The sequence below is a fragment of the Pholis gunnellus genome, assembly GCF_910591455.1.
Source record: "Pholis gunnellus genome assembly, chromosome: 18".
NCBI classification, from domain to species: domain Eukaryota; kingdom Metazoa; phylum Chordata; class Actinopteri; order Perciformes; family Pholidae; genus Pholis; species Pholis gunnellus.
In genome coordinates, this window is record NC_136545.1 from 8,975,565 (window position 1) to 8,995,662 (window position 20,098).

The 20,098-nt window shown below is 42.8% G+C and overlaps 3 protein-coding genes across 3 annotated transcripts in view; 1 reads left to right on the forward strand and 2 right to left on the reverse strand.

Moving 5' to 3' along the window:
- Positions 1-400: 400 nt before the first annotated feature.
- Positions 401-2,034, forward strand: ndr1 (nodal-related 1; the record flags this gene model as incomplete). The annotated part of the gene is made up of 3 exons (XM_079179539.1): positions 401-695; positions 992-1,746; positions 1,882-2,034. The coding sequence occupies 3 exons, from the start codon at positions 401-403 to the stop codon at positions 2,032-2,034; spliced, it is 1,203 nt and encodes a 400-aa protein (XP_079035665.1).
- A 447-nt stretch (positions 2,035-2,481) lies between these two features.
- On the reverse strand, positions 2,482-5,940 carry LOC306710080 (eukaryotic translation initiation factor 4E-binding protein 1-like). Its single transcript, XM_079178463.1, has 3 exons — positions 5,689-5,940; positions 3,621-3,791; positions 2,482-3,498 (listed from the first exon to the last, which is right to left on the reverse strand). Exons 1-3 carry the CDS (start codon positions 5,822-5,824, stop codon positions 3,473-3,475), a joined length of 333 nt encoding a protein of 110 aa, XP_079034589.1. The 5' UTR covers positions 5,825-5,940; the 3' UTR covers positions 2,482-3,472.
- Positions 5,941-11,180: 5,240 nt separating this feature from the next.
- Positions 11,181-20,098, reverse strand: part of ank1b (ankyrin 1, erythrocytic b) — a gene marked incomplete at both ends in the record, with an annotated part of 64,151 nt that continues 55,233 nt past the window's right edge. The window contains 6 exons of the mRNA XM_079178620.1: positions 11,181-11,249; positions 11,711-11,782; positions 12,156-12,426; positions 12,546-13,218; positions 18,972-19,043; positions 19,921-20,079. Of these exons, the coding sequence (XP_079034746.1) occupies positions 11,181-11,249; positions 11,711-11,782; positions 12,156-12,426; positions 12,546-13,218; positions 18,972-19,043; positions 19,921-20,079 (1,316 nt within the window). The remainder of the gene's footprint in view (positions 11,250-11,710; positions 11,783-12,155; positions 12,427-12,545; positions 13,219-18,971; positions 19,044-19,920; positions 20,080-20,098) is intronic.

Below are 20,098 nucleotides of genomic sequence, written 5' to 3' on the forward strand. Positions count from 1 at the left end.
CAACACAGAGTGATTTATGATTAACTGCGGTGTTACTTCCTCATTAATCACAGCGCAGTTGTGCAACTCTTAATCTCCTTAACTTATATTATTGTCATGGCTTCTTATCAAAGGGATCTTTAATATACAACACAACGAGAATCAGAGTGGTGCGCGTTTACAGTTATCACACCTCTGCTACTACAAAGCAAAGAAGTGGTTTCGATACCAAACGACCTTGTCACATTTAAGTCTTTGAGCGCACCCGTGGATCACACACACCCTTCGACCATGTGTGACTTGACAGATCTCTTCAAAGGACGTCAGGAGAGAGGGGTGTGACTATAAAGCCGAGTCGCAGCATCTCACCTGGAGCATTTGGATTCAACCTGAGGAAGGGACAACACCACACTTTGGAACAATGAAGCGACCAGCGGTGGATTTCTCTTTTGCACTCCTTCTTCTGGTGGATTTGGTTCTGGGTCTCGCCGCGATACACCCGGTCGCACTGCTCCGTGGGATGAGCGTCGGCTCCAGACGCACAGTGCGCAGGCAGCAGCAATCTAGCGGGCTGCCCCTCTACATGATGCAGCTCTACCGGACCATGCTGAACGAGGACCGGGATAGGACTCCGGCTGCCAGCGTGAGCCACATCAGGGCGGAGGACGACCCCGGTCTGCACGCCTCCGACTCTGTGGTCAGCCTTGTCGCAAAGAGTGAGTATTAAAACATAAATATTAAAGATGGAGGTTGCAATGTGTTGTTCTAAGGAGCACTTTGTGGTTTCCTTTGACACATACCACAAATATGTGTGTTGATTTATTTTACTCAACTTAATGTAATCATTTGTCTAATCAAACTTGATGATTGGGAATAAAAGCTGTGAAGTAATCACGTTATGAGAATGTGGTTTTGCTGATAAATATTATGCAAGACCAGAGCTAAATGTCGTGTCCTTTTCTTGTAAAAGTCATAACTAATAACCAATATTCTCTACTCTTATTTCTTTCAGGCTGCCGTCAGATTGGCGAGAGGTGGTCCGTCACCTTGGACATGTCCTCCATGTCTGCAAGTGACAACATCCAACTGGCTGAAGTTCGCATCCGCCTGCCCGCCTTCACCGAGTCTCCCAGAGCCTCGGTGGACATCTACCACTCCCACAGGGACCGATGCCCCGGCACGCACTGCCCAGAGAACAGGCAGTTCCTGGGCCACCTGGTGGTCCATCCCGGTTCCATGGTCTCCCCCTCCTCCTGGAAGGTGCTCAACATGACGGAAATGCTCCATCTCTGGCTGCAGCGGGGGCAATCCACGCACAGGGCGGAGGAGGATGAGGCTGAGGTGAGGGAAGAGCAGGGGGGAGTCGGACACCCTACGGCCGACCGAGTCATGATGGTGGTCTTCTCAAGGCAGCACTCGAACAGCCAGCGAATGCCGACGCTCATCCGCACAGCAGAGCAATCCAAGTACGTCAGCCTGGACCGCCAGAGTGGCTCTGGGTCCAGGCAGAGGAGCCGCAGGTCCAAGAGGCACCCCGACACCCAGCAGCAGCGCCAGAGAGTGGCCGGAGCAGCTCCTGCCAGCAGGCCCTCGGAGGAGAAGAAGGGTCCTCTCTGCAGGAAGGTGGACATGTTGGTGGACTTTGCCAAGCTCGGCTGGAGCGAGTGGATCGTCTATCCCAAACAGTACAACGCCTATCGCTGTGAAGGGAGCTGTCCCACACCAGTAGATGAGACCGTCACCCCAACCAACCATGCATACATGCAGGTAAGGCTGGATTTGAGACAGACACCGTTACTTTATCGTAGAGTGTTCGCTGCAAGGGGACATACGTATGAATGATACATTAATACCCTTTACAAGTGTTCTAATCAATCATTATTTGTCTCTTTCTCTATCCAGAGCCTTCTGAAACTTCACCACCCGGACAAGGTGCCGTGCCTTTCCTGCGTGCCAACGCGCCTGGCGCCGCTTTCCATGTTGTACTTCGAGAACGGGGAGATGGTCATGAGGCATCACGAGAACATGGTGGTGGAGGAGTGCAGCTGCCACTGAGCAAAAAGACCTGAAAACCTTTCGGTCAAAAGGTCAGATTAGACCGAAGCCACTCACAAAGTGTGCTACTCACAGAGTGGATGGATGTACAGAGATGTCCGGTTTGACACTGGGACAGAGGCTGCTGCTGAGGTGAAGGGACATTGAAGAAGGCGACGACTGTATATCCTGGACCCAGCTTTCTACATTATGGATTTTAAAAAATCAAGGGTTCTAAATTGCTGGGGAGAAGATTAGGTGATCTTAATTGTGACTTGGATTGCAAGTGGATGAGCTGCAATTCAAGTTTATAAAGATGGATTATGGTTATGGATTGATCCAGTCAAGATGGAACAAGGCAAAGGCAAAATGGTCGCTGACTGAAGCACTCACACAAAGTGAGATAAGCAACAGGTCTTGTGTAAAAACAGTGGACTGAAGACACATGCAAATGTCAGAATGGTGTAAGCGCTTTTATTAACTTTATTGAAATGTTTGGGTCACATTGACCCATTTGAATGTGTGCTATGTACAATAATACAATAAATTATTTTTTATCTTGACAAAGTGTTTTGGGTTTTTTATTACTCTGGTTATAAAAAATAAAATGGTGAACATGATGAGACCTTTTCCACAGCAGACATTTTTTACTTGTTTTAGCAGGAAACGCACAGGTGTAATTGCTCATTGGCGAGGCTTATACCTGAACGGAGCCATTGTTAATGTCATCAGTAGCCACGACGCGAAACCTGCTACAACATGTGCACCTGAGTTGAAAAATTGTGAACCGGTCCTTTAATATTTTTCGGTTTCAGAAAGGAAATACTGGTTGGTTTCCAGCTAAATAAAAACACCAAACAGCAGAGTGACAAAGTGAGCCAGCTGGTGAACATAGTGGAGCATTTAGCAGCTAAAGAGACAGATATAGTTTGCTATCAAATTGGAGACTCAAGACTCTATGCCCCCAAGTGGCAGCCAAAACAAATCAATTATAACTGATTTATCAACATCAGATTTCCCAAAATATCGGCAGTGCTAAGACTTTACACTGAGCTCCATACTTCAAGTAATGCATTCGTACATTGAATATTTTAAAGATGTGCTTAAAAGTCCTCAAATGAGTCAAATCACATAACATATTAATGGTTTAATCACAATAACTTTGACTTGCTTGTCAAATATGTCACAGGTCGTACAAAGCCAAGTGTATTCAAAGTAAACAAATCATTTCATGCATTAGTCACAGTAGTGTTGGTTTATAAAGAGAACATTTAAACACATTAAGAAAAAAAAAAAAATGACTTCATGTTTTCAGAACGAATCTGAAATTCGGATTATGCAGCTCAATAAGACTTGGCTTCTCATTTCAACTGAGGATTTCTTTTTTTCATCTCAGTAAACAAAAAAAAAGCAATAAAAAAATGTTGGGAATCACTTCTGTCCTTGCAGCTGACTCTCCTCAGATGTCCATTTCAAACTGGGCATCTTCAAGAAAAGGAAAAGACATCGTAGTTGAGTAGAGGGAACGAGACAATTAAAGATACACATGAAGGATCGCAGCTCATCTCTCTCTCGTTCACATTTGAAATATATACGTTTTTTTTTACCTGCGTTGTCCTCGGTGATATTGCTGGGTTCAGGCTGGTTTGTGTCGTTGGAGGAGTTGGGTTTGAGCGGACTGGTGACTCCGGGGATGTCGGGCAGATTGGGAGGCGTGCGAGCCAGAGGAGACGTCCGACACTGCAGGAGGAACTTCCTGTCGTAGATGATTCTGGTGCCTGCGGGCAGCAGCGAGAGGAAACCAAAGTTACTTACTGTCAACATTTCGTCACTACAGCATAGTAAAATGTGAGGGGAGCAATATGTGCAGCAGCGGTTTTCACATTTAGTTTTGTGGAAAAGTTTATACTGATACTGAACTTTTTATTTTGGCTGGTCTACCACAGCACCTGTGTAAATGATTCAAATTAAATAAAATATAGCCGCTAATATCAACATTAAATAATTGTAACTAGTTAAAAAGGACAAAATAAAACAGAAATCAATCAAACTAAATTCAGTCACTAATATCGACATTAAACACTTGCATCTAGTGGAAAAATCAAACTAATGAAAGAAAATTTAACAGCTAACTTCAACATAAAATATGTGTAACTAGTTCAAAAGGATAAAAAAATACATATTTTGTCTGTGCTGTATACACTTACATACATTCCCATGACCACCGACCTATTTGTATGTCACCACTGACCCAATTCTGTGTGTTTATCTGTGTAAATCTGTGCCCAGGACGCAGTATCAGCTAAAATGAACATGTGCACGCTAAGTCAACTTTCTCACAAGCGCGGAGGGAAAACATGTTTTACTTCCCAGGGTGTCAAGCTTATAGATGTTTTAATAAACTACTGAACATATGGTCCAAAACTCTGATTATGAGAGTGAGACTGGCTATGAGTCATAGTTGGTTGTTGTGGGTTGCCAAGCCAATAGTTATATCAATGTATATCTCTTAATATGTATACATATAAAATTAATGGTTGGAGGGAGAAAGTCTGATCACTTTTAGCAGCTTCCATGTGTTGCATTCATAACACATAAGGTCATTATTATAGCTCATTTCCTTGTGTCATCGTGGAGCCAACACCTAGTAAACATGTTGCTGCAGCTCAACAGCAGCCTGCTGTAAAACCAAGACTATAAATAGGATCTGGCCTATATTTGACCGTACAGTCGTTGATTGTGTAAGTATTCTACAGCTACAGGCTACTCAAACTGAATTCAGTCTGCTATTCAGAACTGACTGATGCCAAACCAATGAATGTTTATTTGCATAAAAAAAAATTAGGCCCTTAAATTAGTCAGAAGGCCGTCAGACACGCAATACATTTTATTGAAATGGTAAAATGTAAATCATGTCCATACGCTGACTTCCCTCATTAGCGTAAATTATGAAATAAATCAGCATAAAGCCACTGTGGAGAAGATGAAACGAATGCATGAAATATCGATTGGCAACAGTTTTAACGATGCAATCATTCCATTTGGCCTGTTAATAAGAGACAGAGAGATTAACAGAGAGTCTGGCATAACAACAGCCTTATGTACAGTGACAGGACTGTGCAATGTGCAGACTGCATGATTTGGGTGCAGAAGACCGCTCTAATAGGATTCCTTTAAGTCCGGTAACAGGTGGTCTTTAGCCTTCAGGAAGCACCGACACTGTGAAACATTAACAGGAGGACAGACCACAGACCTGTGGACGAGACCCACAGTCTGGCTCTTTAAAGCCTTTCCTTTACAATGACATGCTTACCATAAATAAATACTTGTTTTAACTAATGTGACTCTTCACTTTGTCTCAATAGTGTCACAAAATAATAAAAAAAAAAGGTGGAATCTATAAATTGCCATGGTTTTATTCAATGGTTGGCCTCGTGCAACACAGAGATGACAAAGCTGACTAATACACTGTGTGATGGGGTGAAAATAACTGGCTCATACCTTATCTACACTCTCCAGATCATGGTAACAATTAAAGAACTTCTAAAGTCAACTCAAGTGTCCCTTTGAATCTGTTTTTTTTTACTGACTCCTTTCTTAACCGTTTGTTTTGGACTTTCTGATAAGATTCAAACTGTGTCCAATCTTTTTGACCCAGGCCCAGCACATCGTTACCTCCCGGCGTCGTGCTGAACAGAGTCCCCCCGGGCGTCGTGGAGTAGTCCTGGGGCATGTGGGCAGCGTCGTGGATGGTGACCCGTCTGACGGCCGGGATATCCCGGCCCCCGGTGGTCTGACCTCCCGCTGACATCTCTCGCAACACCGGGTCGGTTCGTGGTCTACTCGCTAAACGCCACAAGCGGAGAGAGTCGCTCGAAGTGTGAAGGGCGTTACGAAGCTACGGTCAGGAAGCAGGAAACTCTACCATGTGCCTCCACGTGGTGTGAGCACGTCCAAAACAACTCACGGACCTCCTTCGAAAACAACACGTGGAGCGGAGAGCTGTGATTGGCTGAAAACAGGGGGCGTCACAACACGTGGAGGTTGTAGTTCCCCCCCCCGTTTCTTCCTGACCTGCAGGGAGCTCTATCACACCACACATGACGCGATGATAAGAACAAGAACAAATCTGTGGTGGACAGTTATATGAAAAAAAGTGTAGTCATAGTAAATATACAATATAATGACCTAATCAAATTTTGCATATATGCACTACTAATATTAATTAAAAACAAACAAGTATTATTACAAACAAATCAGCAAAATCAGAGGGCATCTAGAATTATTATTATGAAGATGGACCCATATTACATATGTAAATGTGAATTCATATGACATTTCTTGAATACACTAATTTCAAGGAAAAGTACAGTGTTCAGGTGAGACACTTCCAATTATTTGCAGGTGTACACTTGATTGTTTAGTCAGTACAGAGCAGCTGCAATGTTGTGTCATGCAAAAATGTCAACTATCAACATATATTGGAAATAGTTCCCAATATGAAATAATTAATTTATACTTTAGCTTTATATATTTAAGATCTTTCCTGAACACTTCTTAGGAAAATATGAGGTATTTTGGACCCATAAAATAAAGCATGACTGAAAAGAGAGACCACTTCAAACTTACTCTAAATATACAATTGTCCCCCTAGGAATATTATAGCAGAAATAAAGAAAACAGGCGCACTAATTTCACTTTTTTTACAAAAACAGGACACACCATTTATGTCACATCTTTGTTTATTAATTCTTGTAAATGGTTTGAGCTGGTGTACAGGGTAAGATGAACTATACATATCTTCATGTCAGAATGACTCTGATTGAAAGGCTTGTATACATATTCACGTTTGTTTATCCTCTCTCCAGGACAATACAAAAGAAAAGAAAACAAGTGGTCATAGCTACAAAGCCTCTACATTCCCCATGATGCGGGCGTTGGCCTACTCTAGATAATGCTTAAAGAACATCCATAACAACTCTATGAGGGTGCATAGCATTCTAATTAAATATATTTTGTCATATATTTATACATATATTTTCATAAAAACATCTTTTTTTTTGTGCATGTGCGCAGTTGCATTCCTTAGGATAGAGTAATATGATATTGCGTTTACATTGTCATGTATCCATTCTAAAGGAGTATAGGTGATCTCTATTCTTTCGCGACAGTTACAATTTTACAATACTCTTCTTTTTCTTTTTTTTTTAAATACACCGTCGAAGGTTACACGTCCTCTCAAGTCACAGGTCTGGTAAAATCTCTCTTCTTCCCACTGATCTAACCAGGTTTGGAACCAAGCACCATCTCACACTCACACACACACTCACTCACTCACACACACACACACATGGTGGAGTTTAATTTATTATAGAGCACAGTCTCATTGAATTGTTTGATTCAGAAGTTATTATTAACTGTAAATCAAACAAAAGGACGATGGCTCAGAGTTATAAACCTTATGATTTGAGTCCTTGTTGATTGGGCGCCATGACGTGTATCAACCATCGGGGGCAGAAAACAGGCTGTGAGAGGCTGCAAGGGGCCATCGTTAGCATTTTAGAAATACTGAGGTCATGAGTCCTGTCCTCCCTAACAAAACTCTCTTATGCATTTTTCATAATCCACCAAAGAAAAGGTTGATCCCACATGTAATTATTGGTTTAATGTCCAATAATAATCTAATGCACAACCAAAGAAGCTCTATGCTGATTGGGTTCATTCTAAAGACTAAGGAAGGCAGTCAACACTTTCATCTGACATTTTTTTTTGGTCCTCTGACTCACGTCGAGCTCACGCTTCGTCTCTTGTGAATCCTTCTTGCCTGGGTATGCAGTTAAAATCCCATGCGGGAAAGGCGGCCTCCGCCACTAACAAAGAACCGACTGCATATACTGTAGGTCGTTCTCCATGCAAATACCTTGATGCCTAAATCCAACCTCTTTTCTTGTGCTGATACAGTACAAGATGCAGAGACTAACTAGTCGCTTTGGAGACCGAGGGAGTCACCGCCCTCCCTCCTCGATCAGATCTATCATGTTCTCTCAACTGTACAGCTTCATCTGACGATGTAGGGAATTTTGTTTTGCATAAATTCAATGAAACTGTCTTGTTTAACTTGGTTTACTTCTTTGTAGAGGGAATAATGCTTTACCAAAACCTTTCTTTTGGTTCATTTTTTCGTCATCGTCACTTTGCCTTTCACGCTCAGCAGAGAGGATGGCTCTCCACGCAAAATTTTGCTGAGTGGTTACTGAAGCACAAGCTCTACTTTGTTTCCTCTTTGGTCTTATTTGAATCAATCAACCACCACACACACACACACACACACACACAATCACACACAGACCATCCTGCTCCATACGACCCCTCCCACCCCCCCCTCCTCCCCCTCCCAAGGCCACCCGTGTATCCCCATCCGGGCCCAACAACCAAAGTCTTATTCAGAAGCACTCGCTTTGTGTCCAACACTCGTCTTTGAGAGGAGGACTCAGAACTTAAAGAAGGAAAACACTTTGATTCTGACAGAGCAGAACTGAAAACCTGAGTGGAGTAACAGTGGAAAACATGTGATATGTAATAAACATGTGCTATATCAGGGCGAGGCTCTCATGTGTGCGGACCGGGCATGGAAAACAACGTGCATTTTGTGTGATGTGCAACAAACGTGTTAATTCATCCGTTCTGTCACTCATTCAGGCTACAGTAACATTTACAGTACTTAAATATCGTGTATTTGATATCCAGGAAAATGTGTGCTACTATGATGTGACCCCCTTCGTAGTACTGCCGTCAGCTTTCTGGCTTGAAGGAAGTGCTCCAGAGATGAGGAGGATATAGTGGGTGGTTTTACAGTGATGCCGCTATCAAGTGCAACTTAAATTACACGGAAAAAGAAAGTGGAGCTCGGTGGCGTCCACCTCGGTAGCTTCCACCTCATGGCGTCAGCGGACTCCTGGTTTATGTTTTGCTACGTTAGGTGCTGAAAAACAAACAATCCCTCCACAGTCCCGCACGGCTAAAGCTGAATCCTCGGCTCTTTTATCATCTTCTCTGACTCCTTCACATCGAGGTTGACAGAACCAGTCAGATACAAGCACAGCTGCCCGACGCCAGACTCCAACAATGTTTGTCTGGACGTTTGTCTTCACGGAGGGGCTTCCATTTCCAAAATCCTTCCCGAAGACCCACAGGACCCTGGCTTCCATCTTCTGTGTTCCTGTTCGGTATTATTGCTGTTGGCAAACTCCAAAACCTAACACTCGGACCAGGCAATAACTATTTCATTGTGATGCGATATGTTTCTGTTTACGTGTTGGTATATGCGTGAGTGTGTGGGTGTGCTTTTGCTTTTGTGTCTTCACAGTTCACGAGTCTGGGGTCAGTGTTGATAAGACAATCACAGTGCTACCTGTCTGTCCTCGCTGCACAGTTCAAATCACCATCCCGTGTTACTGCACTGTAGTAGCATAATGCAATTTGCTAGTTGCTACCATTGAAGCACAATACTCCAAATCACTACATCCTCAAACAAATCAGATCCTCCATGTTGTTCCCACATCATTCACTTGGTTTCAAATCGATGGACCTACATTTTGACGGTGAGGCGAGCGTAAAGAGGGAGCACACAAAAAACAAGTGTTTAGCATTAGATGGAGGAGCTATGGGTGCTGATGAAGAAGAGGCCTGTGATGTTACTGCATATTGACTGAGGCTACTGATAAAAGACTGTGAATAGAGGCGACGCGCGCTACTGGGAGAAATGACGGAGGAAGGTAGAAAAAAGGTCACAAGGGGGAAAAGCGTCAATCTTTGTGTTGTAGAGCTGCTGCACAATACAATCAAGCGACCGAACCCCTTTCCAAAGAAAACACGAGGGGTGAAATAAATTCAGTTCCACACTGTGGTTAGACGATACCAAATACTGATAATAACAAAAACAAAAAAAACAAGGTCGACAGGCTCCGGAAAAAAAAAAGTTCATCCACAAAAGGAAAAAGACGACATCGCACGCAGACAGGAACACTCACGAGCAGGGCAACACAGCGGCTTTTCTCACTCCGGCACTGAGCGTGCCATGACATCACAGGGCCACAGAGCCAATCATTAGGCAGGGCTCGGCGCCAAGCCAGAGGCAAGAGAAACACATGCGGTAGAGAAGAATACGCGCACACATACGCACACATACGCACACATACGCACACATACGCACACTGACACATGTCCACGTAGCATAGAGTGCATATATCACATTGAGAATAATAGGGGGAAGGGGTCCAGTGAAAGAAGCATCGGTAGGCTCAGCAGAAGCTTAGATGTGTACAGAACCATCCATAGAGGGACTTTTTTTTTTTTTTCGGGCTGTAGTGTTATTGGACTCAACTTGCTGACACAAAACCACTCCGGTTGGGGGGAGATAGGTCCTTGAAATGGCCTGTGGCCAAAGCACAGGCCAGCCCCGTACCTTGTACCCCTTCAGTTTGTAGATAATGACAGTTCAAAAGGTCAAAGGTCATGCACCAGCAGTCATCATGCGATTACAGTTCACAGGAAGCACTTTTTGTTGCTTTTTTTTTTTCTTGGTTGTTTTACTGACATTTATGTTTTTTTCTTTTGTAAAAAACAAACAAAAAAGAAGAAGAATCATGCCTTACTCTAGTTGATGTTTTTCTTTACAAATGTTATAAAACTACAAGTTGAACTCCTCTTTTTTTTTTTTTTTCTGTCTCTGTTTCTTTTGTGGTGTCCCATGGTCACACGTTGAGGATGATTCTGTGTTTGTCATTTTGTAGTTTGTACTTTCTTAAGTCTGTGTCTTACTCTTCCTCTCCTCCCTTGCTCATTTTCCTCTGCGGCCTGGTTGTGTTTTTGTGTAGGATGGTTTGGCAGTGGCTTTCCGGTCCTAGAAAACAGAGACGAGGATAGTATTTACACACAAAACACAGGCGAAAATTCACTTGGCCCTCCAAAAAAAAAGAAGAAGAAGTGTACTGAATGCCAAATCTATGCTTCTAATTTTGAACATAAATGGAAAAGAACAGCATGTGAGAGATAATTAAGCTCTAACAGAGTCCAATATGTTGCCATGCAGGCTTCTATCCAAGCACTGGGATGCACAAGTGCTTGTTGTGTGTCCCGTACCTGGAGGACTGGGTAGTGTGTGTATTTCAGTGTTTAACTCTCCGCAGACTGGTGCGCTGCGCTGACTGAGCGCCCTTTCTCACATCCACCCCCACCTGGAGCAAGGAGGGAGGGAGGAGGGAAGGAAACAACACTCGGACCAGTTAACTGCTTGAACCCCTTACATGTAACCAGAGCAGAAAACTAACTTGTGTGTTCGCCAGGCTCACTGCTGTCCCCAAAATACATAGAACAAATGTGCAAGCACTTCGCCAATGAAGACAATGATGATGGTAATGTAACACTCATTTTGTACAACTATGTATTGTGTTTTTTTAATATATAGACGTCTATTTTCTATTTTTAGATTACGAATTATCATGAATTCAGAATCAAAATGGGTTTGTTGTCAAATGTGGGGACAAAATACTTTTGACCAACATTTGGCCGGTGGCTACTGTTCATTTCTCGCCCTTTGTGCCAGGCTATGTGACTGATTCACAATAATCTGCTTGGGTCGACGATGTTTATGTGTGAATGTGCCTCAGTGTAAATGCTGAAAACGCGACTGACTCACCCTTCTGGTGAGCACGCGTCCGTGTTCATCCACAAACTGCGCCTCAGCAGCATAGTCCTCTTTCTCCTCTCTCTGTAGAAAAAAAAAAACACATGTTACATATAAACAGCAATTCAACGTACTCACATTTGTGCGACAATTAAATGTTTGCTATTAGAAATGTAAAACAAAACCAAAGCTATTGGACATGGCAGATATTCCCCATGTGTTGCACCGCACAACACATCATTCCAGTCAAGTTCTGTGACTTCATCAAAATAAACAATTTGGATGACTGTTGACTTCTTAAGTGAGTGAATTTATTGATGGATGTGTGCAAAAAAAAAGAGAATTCAATCGAATTGAATCATTGTCTTCCGATCTGATAATTCAAAAAAGATAACGGGATGGACAAAGATGTTCCCCCTCCGGGCGCAGGAAGCGGCTGGGTGGTCGGCAACCTGACCTGGCCCCGCCTCTGCTCCTGTTCCCAAGCACGTTGGCCCGCCTCCTGGTGAGAGAAGGCCAGCCCCTTGTCAAAGGGCTGCGTGCCCAGCAGGAGGCGCCCACGCAGCACATGAGAGTAACCCGTGTCACACACCGGAGTCAGCAGAGCCTCCTGGGCCACGCGCAAGCCTGGCACACCGCCGTCGCGTCCTGACAACACCGAGCTCCCCCAGCCCTGCAGGGAGTCCTTGTCTGGTAAGTAGGGTTGAAATGCTCCGCCTCCCACCACGCTGGAGAGCAAAAAGAGAGAGAAAGAGAGAGAGAGAGAGAGAGAGATGTAGCCATTGTGAGAACAGATCGTGAAAAAACATCACAAAATGTAGTTTGACTACAGTCATAGCCGACGTACCGGTTATCTCCATTGTGCTCCGAAGACCGACTCAGTCCTGACATCTCATACCGCTGGGCATACACCTGCTGCCCTGCAACAACAGAAATCCCTTCCACTGAACCCAACCCTACACCTCCACCTCCACCTCCTCCTTTTTCTCCTCCTCCTCCTCCTCCTGTTGCCAGGACCTCCCCTCTCCTCGCATCCAACCTCTGACCTCCTAGCTGGCCATTTAGGTTGACCTTGGGTACAGCACCACTGGCCCTCACCCTGTCCCATTCTGCCAGTGCAGTTGCTGGCTCCTGTGGCGCATCCTCCTCCTCAACCTCCCCTTCCTCATCCTCCTCCTCCTCCTCCTCCTCCAGCTCCATGATGGAGCCACTGGCCCCGCTGGCTCCACTGCTCGGGCGACCCAAGCTGTAGGGAAGGGAGAGCGTGGCGCCCTCCGAGTCGTCAGCCCGACTGCTGCCGTCCAGAGACGAGTCCTCCACCGTGACCAACGAGGGGCTGACCCCTGCCGGCCACACCTGAACGTCCGACATCTCCATTAATGTGTCTTCCTCGGTGGTGGCGATCGGGGCACACTCGAGGCTGGACACTTCCTGCCAGTAGGGCTCTGAGCCCAGAGGGGAGGGCAAGCTGTACAGCATGGAGGCCGGGGACAGCAGCTCCTCCTGCACCAGCCCATAACCTGAGGGAAGACAGGGGCGAGACAAGAGAAAGACTAACACCACGCAGGCATAGCCAGGGGGGAGGATGGGGAGGTGGTGGATCGACTGTTTCTCCAACCTATGAGGAAACAGTGGGGCTCAGCTCTGTCCCAATATACCAACAAAGAGTCTTAAAAGTCTTAATAAAGCCACAAATTTAGGATCGAGATATCCTTCAATCCATTTCACTTAGTGTGAAAAGAGAATGGTTTGTATCGCTTTCAGTTTGAAAAGGAAGAGCACAAGAACAATACTTCAAAATCAGCTACTTTGGTTTTTCTAATGGAATAATTTGTCTAATTGATGTATTTGATTCAAGCACTTCAGGTTATTGTCATTGGGACACAGCAATTAGAGTGAGGTGAGGGTCAAAAGGGGTTTTTTGGTGTATCGCACACTCTCTGTGAGGTGAATGGTGTCGGGCTCTATCGGATGCTGCCGTGTAAGAATCTGCAGAACATAAACTTGTGTTCCTCGAGAAGCGGGAAAAAAAAAGGTGATGCTAAAGTTATACAGCATATTGATTGTGGGGTTGGCACGATATAAATGTATCATTAGTAACCTCTGAGAAAAGGGTTCCAATTGGATTTTAGGATCCTGATTGCAACTGGAGTTCATTAAGCAAACATGCTCATAAAAGCTGTTGCAGCCGCTAATGAAATTGTTAAAGGAAGTACTGCACATTTGATGTCTGACCATCAAAGATATGTGTTCAGATAATAATAAAAAAAAAAACAGTTTGAATTTTATTCTTTAGATAACTGTTAGTGTTGACCAGCAGAGCGTGAGTGCGGCACTTTTTCCAAGTATGACAAAACATATTCTAGACAGCTGATTAAATTAATTAGTTTTTCTGAAACATCCCCAACAGCTGTGATGCAAATACCACAGCTGTAATAAAACATCTCTTTTATCGTTCCAACCCTGGACAACATATTCCTGATTGGGAGTCAGCAGCAACATGCTAGTTCCGCAGATGAAAATGCAAGTCACTGTTGCTCTAGAAATTATCCCAGCCATGCATCTGCCGTATGTGTCTGCATCCCAAGCATCCAAATAAAGGTCATTGTACACACTCACACATACACACGCATACGTACACGCACATTGGACAAACCTATTATAATTAAAGAGTTTCTTTTAATAATGCCTTTGTCTACATTGCACCATGTGTTATTTTGTGTTATTCTGTGGAGCCTCGTAAGAGTCACGGATGTTATAAATGGATAAATTACATTGTTGGGCTAACAAACGTTATTCAAACCCTTTCTTATTAAATCCAGACTGACACTTGAAAATAATAAGCAATGTATGAACAAAATACTTTTAACACTGACGTTAGATTTGTGTTCTACTTTGAGTCTATTGTCAAGACGCCATTCATTGCAACAACACTAGCAAAATAGGACTTACACAAACACACATTATATTTAGTGATATTTATTATTTTCAGAGCAAAAGAAATATGTAGTATATTAAAATATAATAATATAATTCACATTTGTTTCAAACGTTTCTTGATTTACTATACATACAGTATAGCAACAGGTTTGTTATCTGAGTTTAAATATACTTTAGGTTTAGTCTTTCGTTATTTACTCTGAATATCAATACATTTTTTGACAGTTTGTATTTTTTTCTTTTGCTCACTTTTAATACTTTTGATTCCGTGGCAATTTTTTTCATTATCTATTATGTTTAACAAGTTTAACATTAAGACATGGTTAAATGTCTAACTATTAAAAAAGAATCCATATACTTTAAACAAATACTTTGAAAATACTATGCGCATAAAGCTTACAATCTATGCGTTGTGAGCTTTATGGGTTGTGAGAATTGTTGTTGAAAGACAACAATTCTCTCACAGTTTTGTACATGTGACCGGTTTGGATTGGGGGATTGCCTGATTACTCTCAGTAAAATGTTTTTGATGAATAAGATGAATGAACTGAGGTGAAATTGAACAGTAAAGGAGTACTTCACCCAAAATCAAAGTAGCGTTCTGTACTAGTAGTGTTCTGCTTCAGAGTCCTAAACCACTTTGCAAAATTCTTAGAGAATCCCCGGGGTGTGATGTCACCCTGTATATAAAGCTGACAGGTTAAAACCACAACAATCTGAAAAGAGGCTGTAGTATAATGTGTCTGAGGCGGAGCTCTCAAGGAGCAACCCAAGGTGTAACGTGACATGACGATCCTTTCAGTTTAACTTTCCAGGCAGTTTTTACAAATTGTTAACATAATTAGTATTTCTTGGCCGTATCCTAACCACGCCCCGACAGAGAAAAGGCAAGCGAAAGGAATCAATTAATTACAGCTCACGTGTCTGAGGAATTGCAATGACTAATATGTCACTTTGAGGCAGTACATTGACTACAGCTGTAGTTCACAATCCCATTCAAATATACCAAAAAACACCTTTTCTGTATTGTGGTTGTGAAAGGATATGATTTGGCTGAACAACATAATCAAAAATAATGCTCACAAAGTAAACGCTACATTTATTGCATGAAAACTATCGTAATGTTAAGCTGTGGAAACAGAAAGTAAGAGGCATTGCTACTTATATACTGTCCATGATTAACCTCACCTGTCAATGAACTGTGTCATTCAAAACTAATCAAACAAAAAAAAGTCTGTATTTCTGGGTGAAATACTTCTTTATTGTGCAAGTAATTGTCTCTCAGACTTTCTGTGCTAATGGACTAAAATGTGAGTAAGCATGTGTGTGTGTGTGTGTGTGTGTGTTTCTGGGACGGTACAGGGCCAGGATGAGGAGATGTGGTGTCAGAATGAGGTGAACAGGGGAGGAATGAGTCAGATTTAGAACGAGAGTTAGAATGAGTTAGATGATACCGGGTTAGCCTTTCCCTTCACTCCTGCCATTTAAAAACAAACACACACACACACACACACACACACAGGTGTCAAAGGCACAGGATGTAGTGAACCACAAATAAACTCCACAGAGACTGTAATGACACAAGAAAAACAAACCAAAAACAGAGACAACACACTGCACATCACGCTACTTAATTTACCACTGTATACGCACACACATACACACACACACACACACACACACAAACAATACTGCACTCCTATTAACATATAGATGAGGTCACCCACTTTTGGTTCAGGTGAGCCTCAAAATGTACAGAAATAATCAGACACACACACACAAACCAATACACAAACACACCTCACAGCAACATACCTGCCGGCAGATAACGTTCAGACAATGTTAACAGTGAGTGCGTCATCAGACTTGGGCAAAACAGTTTATTTCTGACGTCATTGGGCAAAACCTTCATAATATTCTTGAAGCATATTGCAATTCAAGTGGTCTAAGACAAAACTAGACTTCTGCTCTGTTTTCAGGCATTAGAAAAGACGGGGTCACTGGCCAATCACAGGTCATTTCAGAGAGAGTGCGTTCTAATTGGCTGCTCTACAAATGTAGATGGCAAGCACGTCCCTTTTGGTGAAAGCCTGATTCAACCGGCTCAATATCCTGCAGGAAAAGTTGCTATTCAAGCATATAATATACAGGTATGTACAAAGCCGGAACACCAGCCAAACTTACTACATCGCAAAGCAAACCCAAAACAGGAAGACAGACTTGTCAAATAATAATAATGACAATATCGGCGAGGCGTTTCAGAGATGGAGAGAAATTGCTGCTAATAGTTTAGCCTTCTTAGCAGAAGTTAGCGGAAGGCAACATTTCCTCTCTATCTCTTCAATAGTTTAGCCTTCGCTAAAGGATTTCAATCACGATGGGGATGATGTTTGAAATGAATGTCTAGTCCTAAAACTGGTTACTGGATACATTGCATGCTGGTGCGGAGAGAGGGGACGGCTGCAGAATGAGGGCTGTAATTTCAAATTCTGGTGAGTTATTTTGCCTTTTCCAGAAAACTGCCTATCCTGGGGCACCACTTTAATTACAATATGCTGAAAGTTTGTCATGGAAGTTTTGCCCAATAACACCAAAAATAAACTTCCTATTCCATCTTTAGTGTTGACATTTCTGTAAATTCTTTTTTAAAAAAAGATTGTAAAAACTAGACCATACAGAGTCCCATTTATCGAACACTGAGAATAATAAGTAAGTAATAGTAAGTTTGCCCATGAATGAAAGACATCATGTCACAGCAACATTGTACATTGAACATTATGTACTACGCAGCTGACCATACAGTGTTAGCATTAAACAACACACCATCTAATTTTCAGGTAAAGAAAAAATAACACATTTGTTGGTTAATATTACATTAAAAACAATACTGAAATACACCCAATTGAACAGAGAAAACATTTGTACACTGCGAAGGAAACTTCATACATTGAAAGCATGCCATGCACATAAAGATGTCAGCGTCAAAAACAGCAAACAGCAAACTTTATTCTGTTCAGGAGAACTCCAAACTCACAAGTCACGGTACAGACAAAAAACATCTGGAGTAGACCTGGCTGAAAATGTAGATATATTTTATGTAACTAGATAAAGTATTGAACTGAGACTACTTTCTCTTGCAAGGCAATTCAAACACTTCTTGTGTAAAAACAAGATATAATATCCATTTACATATAACTCCTTGCAAACCGAACTAAACTAAAAGTGATTTTCGAGGACTTTCTTTTAGTGCTAACAAATTCAGCTCCTAATAACTAAAGCCCAGGTCTGAAAGACACTCGCACGCACAAACAGATACTGTGACAGCAAAGCATGCGGCATGCACATGCACAAACTAGTAGTACACACACAGAGCTGGACTGAGAGAGGAGGAGAGGGTCCCCGCTCGACTGAACGAGGGAGGAGCGCGGGAAATTAAGATGACAAGAGAAGGAGGAGGCCCAGAGGTCAACATGAGGTCATATATGAGGTCAGAGGTCGGACAGGAAGAGCTGTGAGGAAGAAGAGCAGGAGAGGGGGAGGAGGAGGAGGAGGAGGAGGAAGAGGAGGAGCTGGGCGACTGGGCAACAGATATGACATGTCATAGGTGGAGAGACAGACTGAAAAGAAGGACGGAGAGAGTCCTGAGCAAAAGACACAATGTTGAGACTGCCTGAACGTTGCAGTAACAATACAGTGTCTGCTGTCAATCAAGCTTCGTCAGAAGTGAAATTCAGTTTTGTTCTCAGGGAAAGAGCAGAAATAGAGAGTGAAGGATAGAAACAAAGAATGAAGGCCCAGAGCACACTATCATCTGTGTACTAGCACCACTTTTGAGTAGTGCATCCATCCCAGACACACGTGTGTGCACACACACAAACACACGCGTGTATGTGTGTGTACACACACACACACGGACACACGTACACACATGTAATCGAAACAACTTTAACATATTTAATTGATATTCAGAAATGACCCATGTGTTAAGTGTTGGCTCATTCGGCCTTGAGTTAATGTCTCTTCTAAAATCCGGTCAGTGAGAGCAAAAGGGAGTTATCCTCGTTTCTCATCGTAAGTAGGAAGAATAAGTACCGTCATGTTCAGGGCTCAAGTATGAGGTGTGAAAAACTGAAAAATAAATGAGTTGTGCCCCAGTGAGGAAATGCACAGAGGCGGTGTTAGTGCATGCTGCAAAAGGCCGGGTTCATGGTGGGAGGATGACGCCATTGCTCAGACCTCAAAACCATCATCTGAGATTCATTATCAATCATAATCATCATCATGTACATGTCATGAGCAAACCACCATGCAGCCCGAGTTCCCTTCAACTTACCCCTTCTGAAAAACGGGGGTCTAATAACTCGTGGCTTGTGCATTAGGCGCGCTGGCCTTTTGTCCGTGACCTCTTGTGGAACAACAGAAACAAGGTAAAATGGCTGTTACCCAGACTCAAGGGAAGCAGGGGGGGGGGGGGGTTCAGAGGTGGAAAGTAAATGAGAACAAAAGCTCACACATTACTGAGCTGAAGAAGTTTGTCTCTGATTTTTAGTAGTGCTGACTATGACTAATACATTTTTGTTAACAGAAAAAGGCGATTATTTAAATAAATCCTGGAGGCATAATGGTGAATTAACGGTAGAATCACAGTGATTTTTAGTCAATATGGAGTTTAACTTATTTGTTTTTTTCAGTGAATATTCTTGTGATATTCAGTATTTGTTTTAACTCACTTTGAATTATTTAATTCCTATTCCCTATATGTATATGTATATATATACAGTATATATACAACTGCAAATATTACCAAATACTCAAAATACTGTACTTGGCAATTAAAGTAACTTAACTTTCCTTCCAAATTCCGCTTAAGCAGGAAATCTTTTTAAACTTTCCATTTCTGATCGTTACAGATCATCATGGGACAATCAAACATAAGTCTCTTCCGTGTGTATATCATCGTATAATCACCCTCAAAGCTTTATTAACAGTAAATATGATTTCTTACATTTTAAATGGGGAATAATGTCTTTTCTTAAAACAAATGGATGCATAGCTTGCGATGCAAAACGTAATAAAGTGAAATGATCTAACCTCGGTGACAGATTAGCTTTAAGGTAACGAGCTGTTGCTTACAATACAACACAAGATCTAATCACTTGATTCAGAGCGTAGCACATTTTGCAGTCTAAATGTGGTGGGGGTGATTCGCTGTCCGTCGACAAGTACACTGGTTCGAATATTGACATGTCTTGTGTGATGTTTGACGCGTTTGTGCGTCTTACCATTGAGGACACTGGGGGACAGCAGGGTGGAGTCGCGGTCACCGAGTCGACAGGCACCCTCCTCTAAAAAACCGGGCGCTGGCTGTGGAGCCTGACCCTCCACAGACGTTACAATGTCTGCACGATCAATGTTCTTCAGAGCTGTGTACAGGCTCTCCACTGAGAGGGGAACAGGGTG

What these genes read in the sequence shown, in the direction of transcription:
- LOC306710080 (XM_079178463.1), bottom strand. Translation starts at nt 5,824, where the DNA reads ATGTCAGCGGGAGGTCAGACCACCGGGGGCCGGGATATCCCGGCCGTC. An exon ending in GTTCAGCACGACGCCGGGAG is followed by an intron (nt 3,792 to 5,688) that starts GTAACGATGTGC and finishes TGCTGCCCGCAG; the next exon opens with GCACCAGAATCATCTACGAC. An exon ending in TATCACCGAGGACAACGCAG is followed by an intron (nt 3,499 to 3,620) that starts GTAAAAAAAAAC and finishes CTTTTCTTGAAG; the next exon opens with ATGCCCAGTTTGAAATGGAC.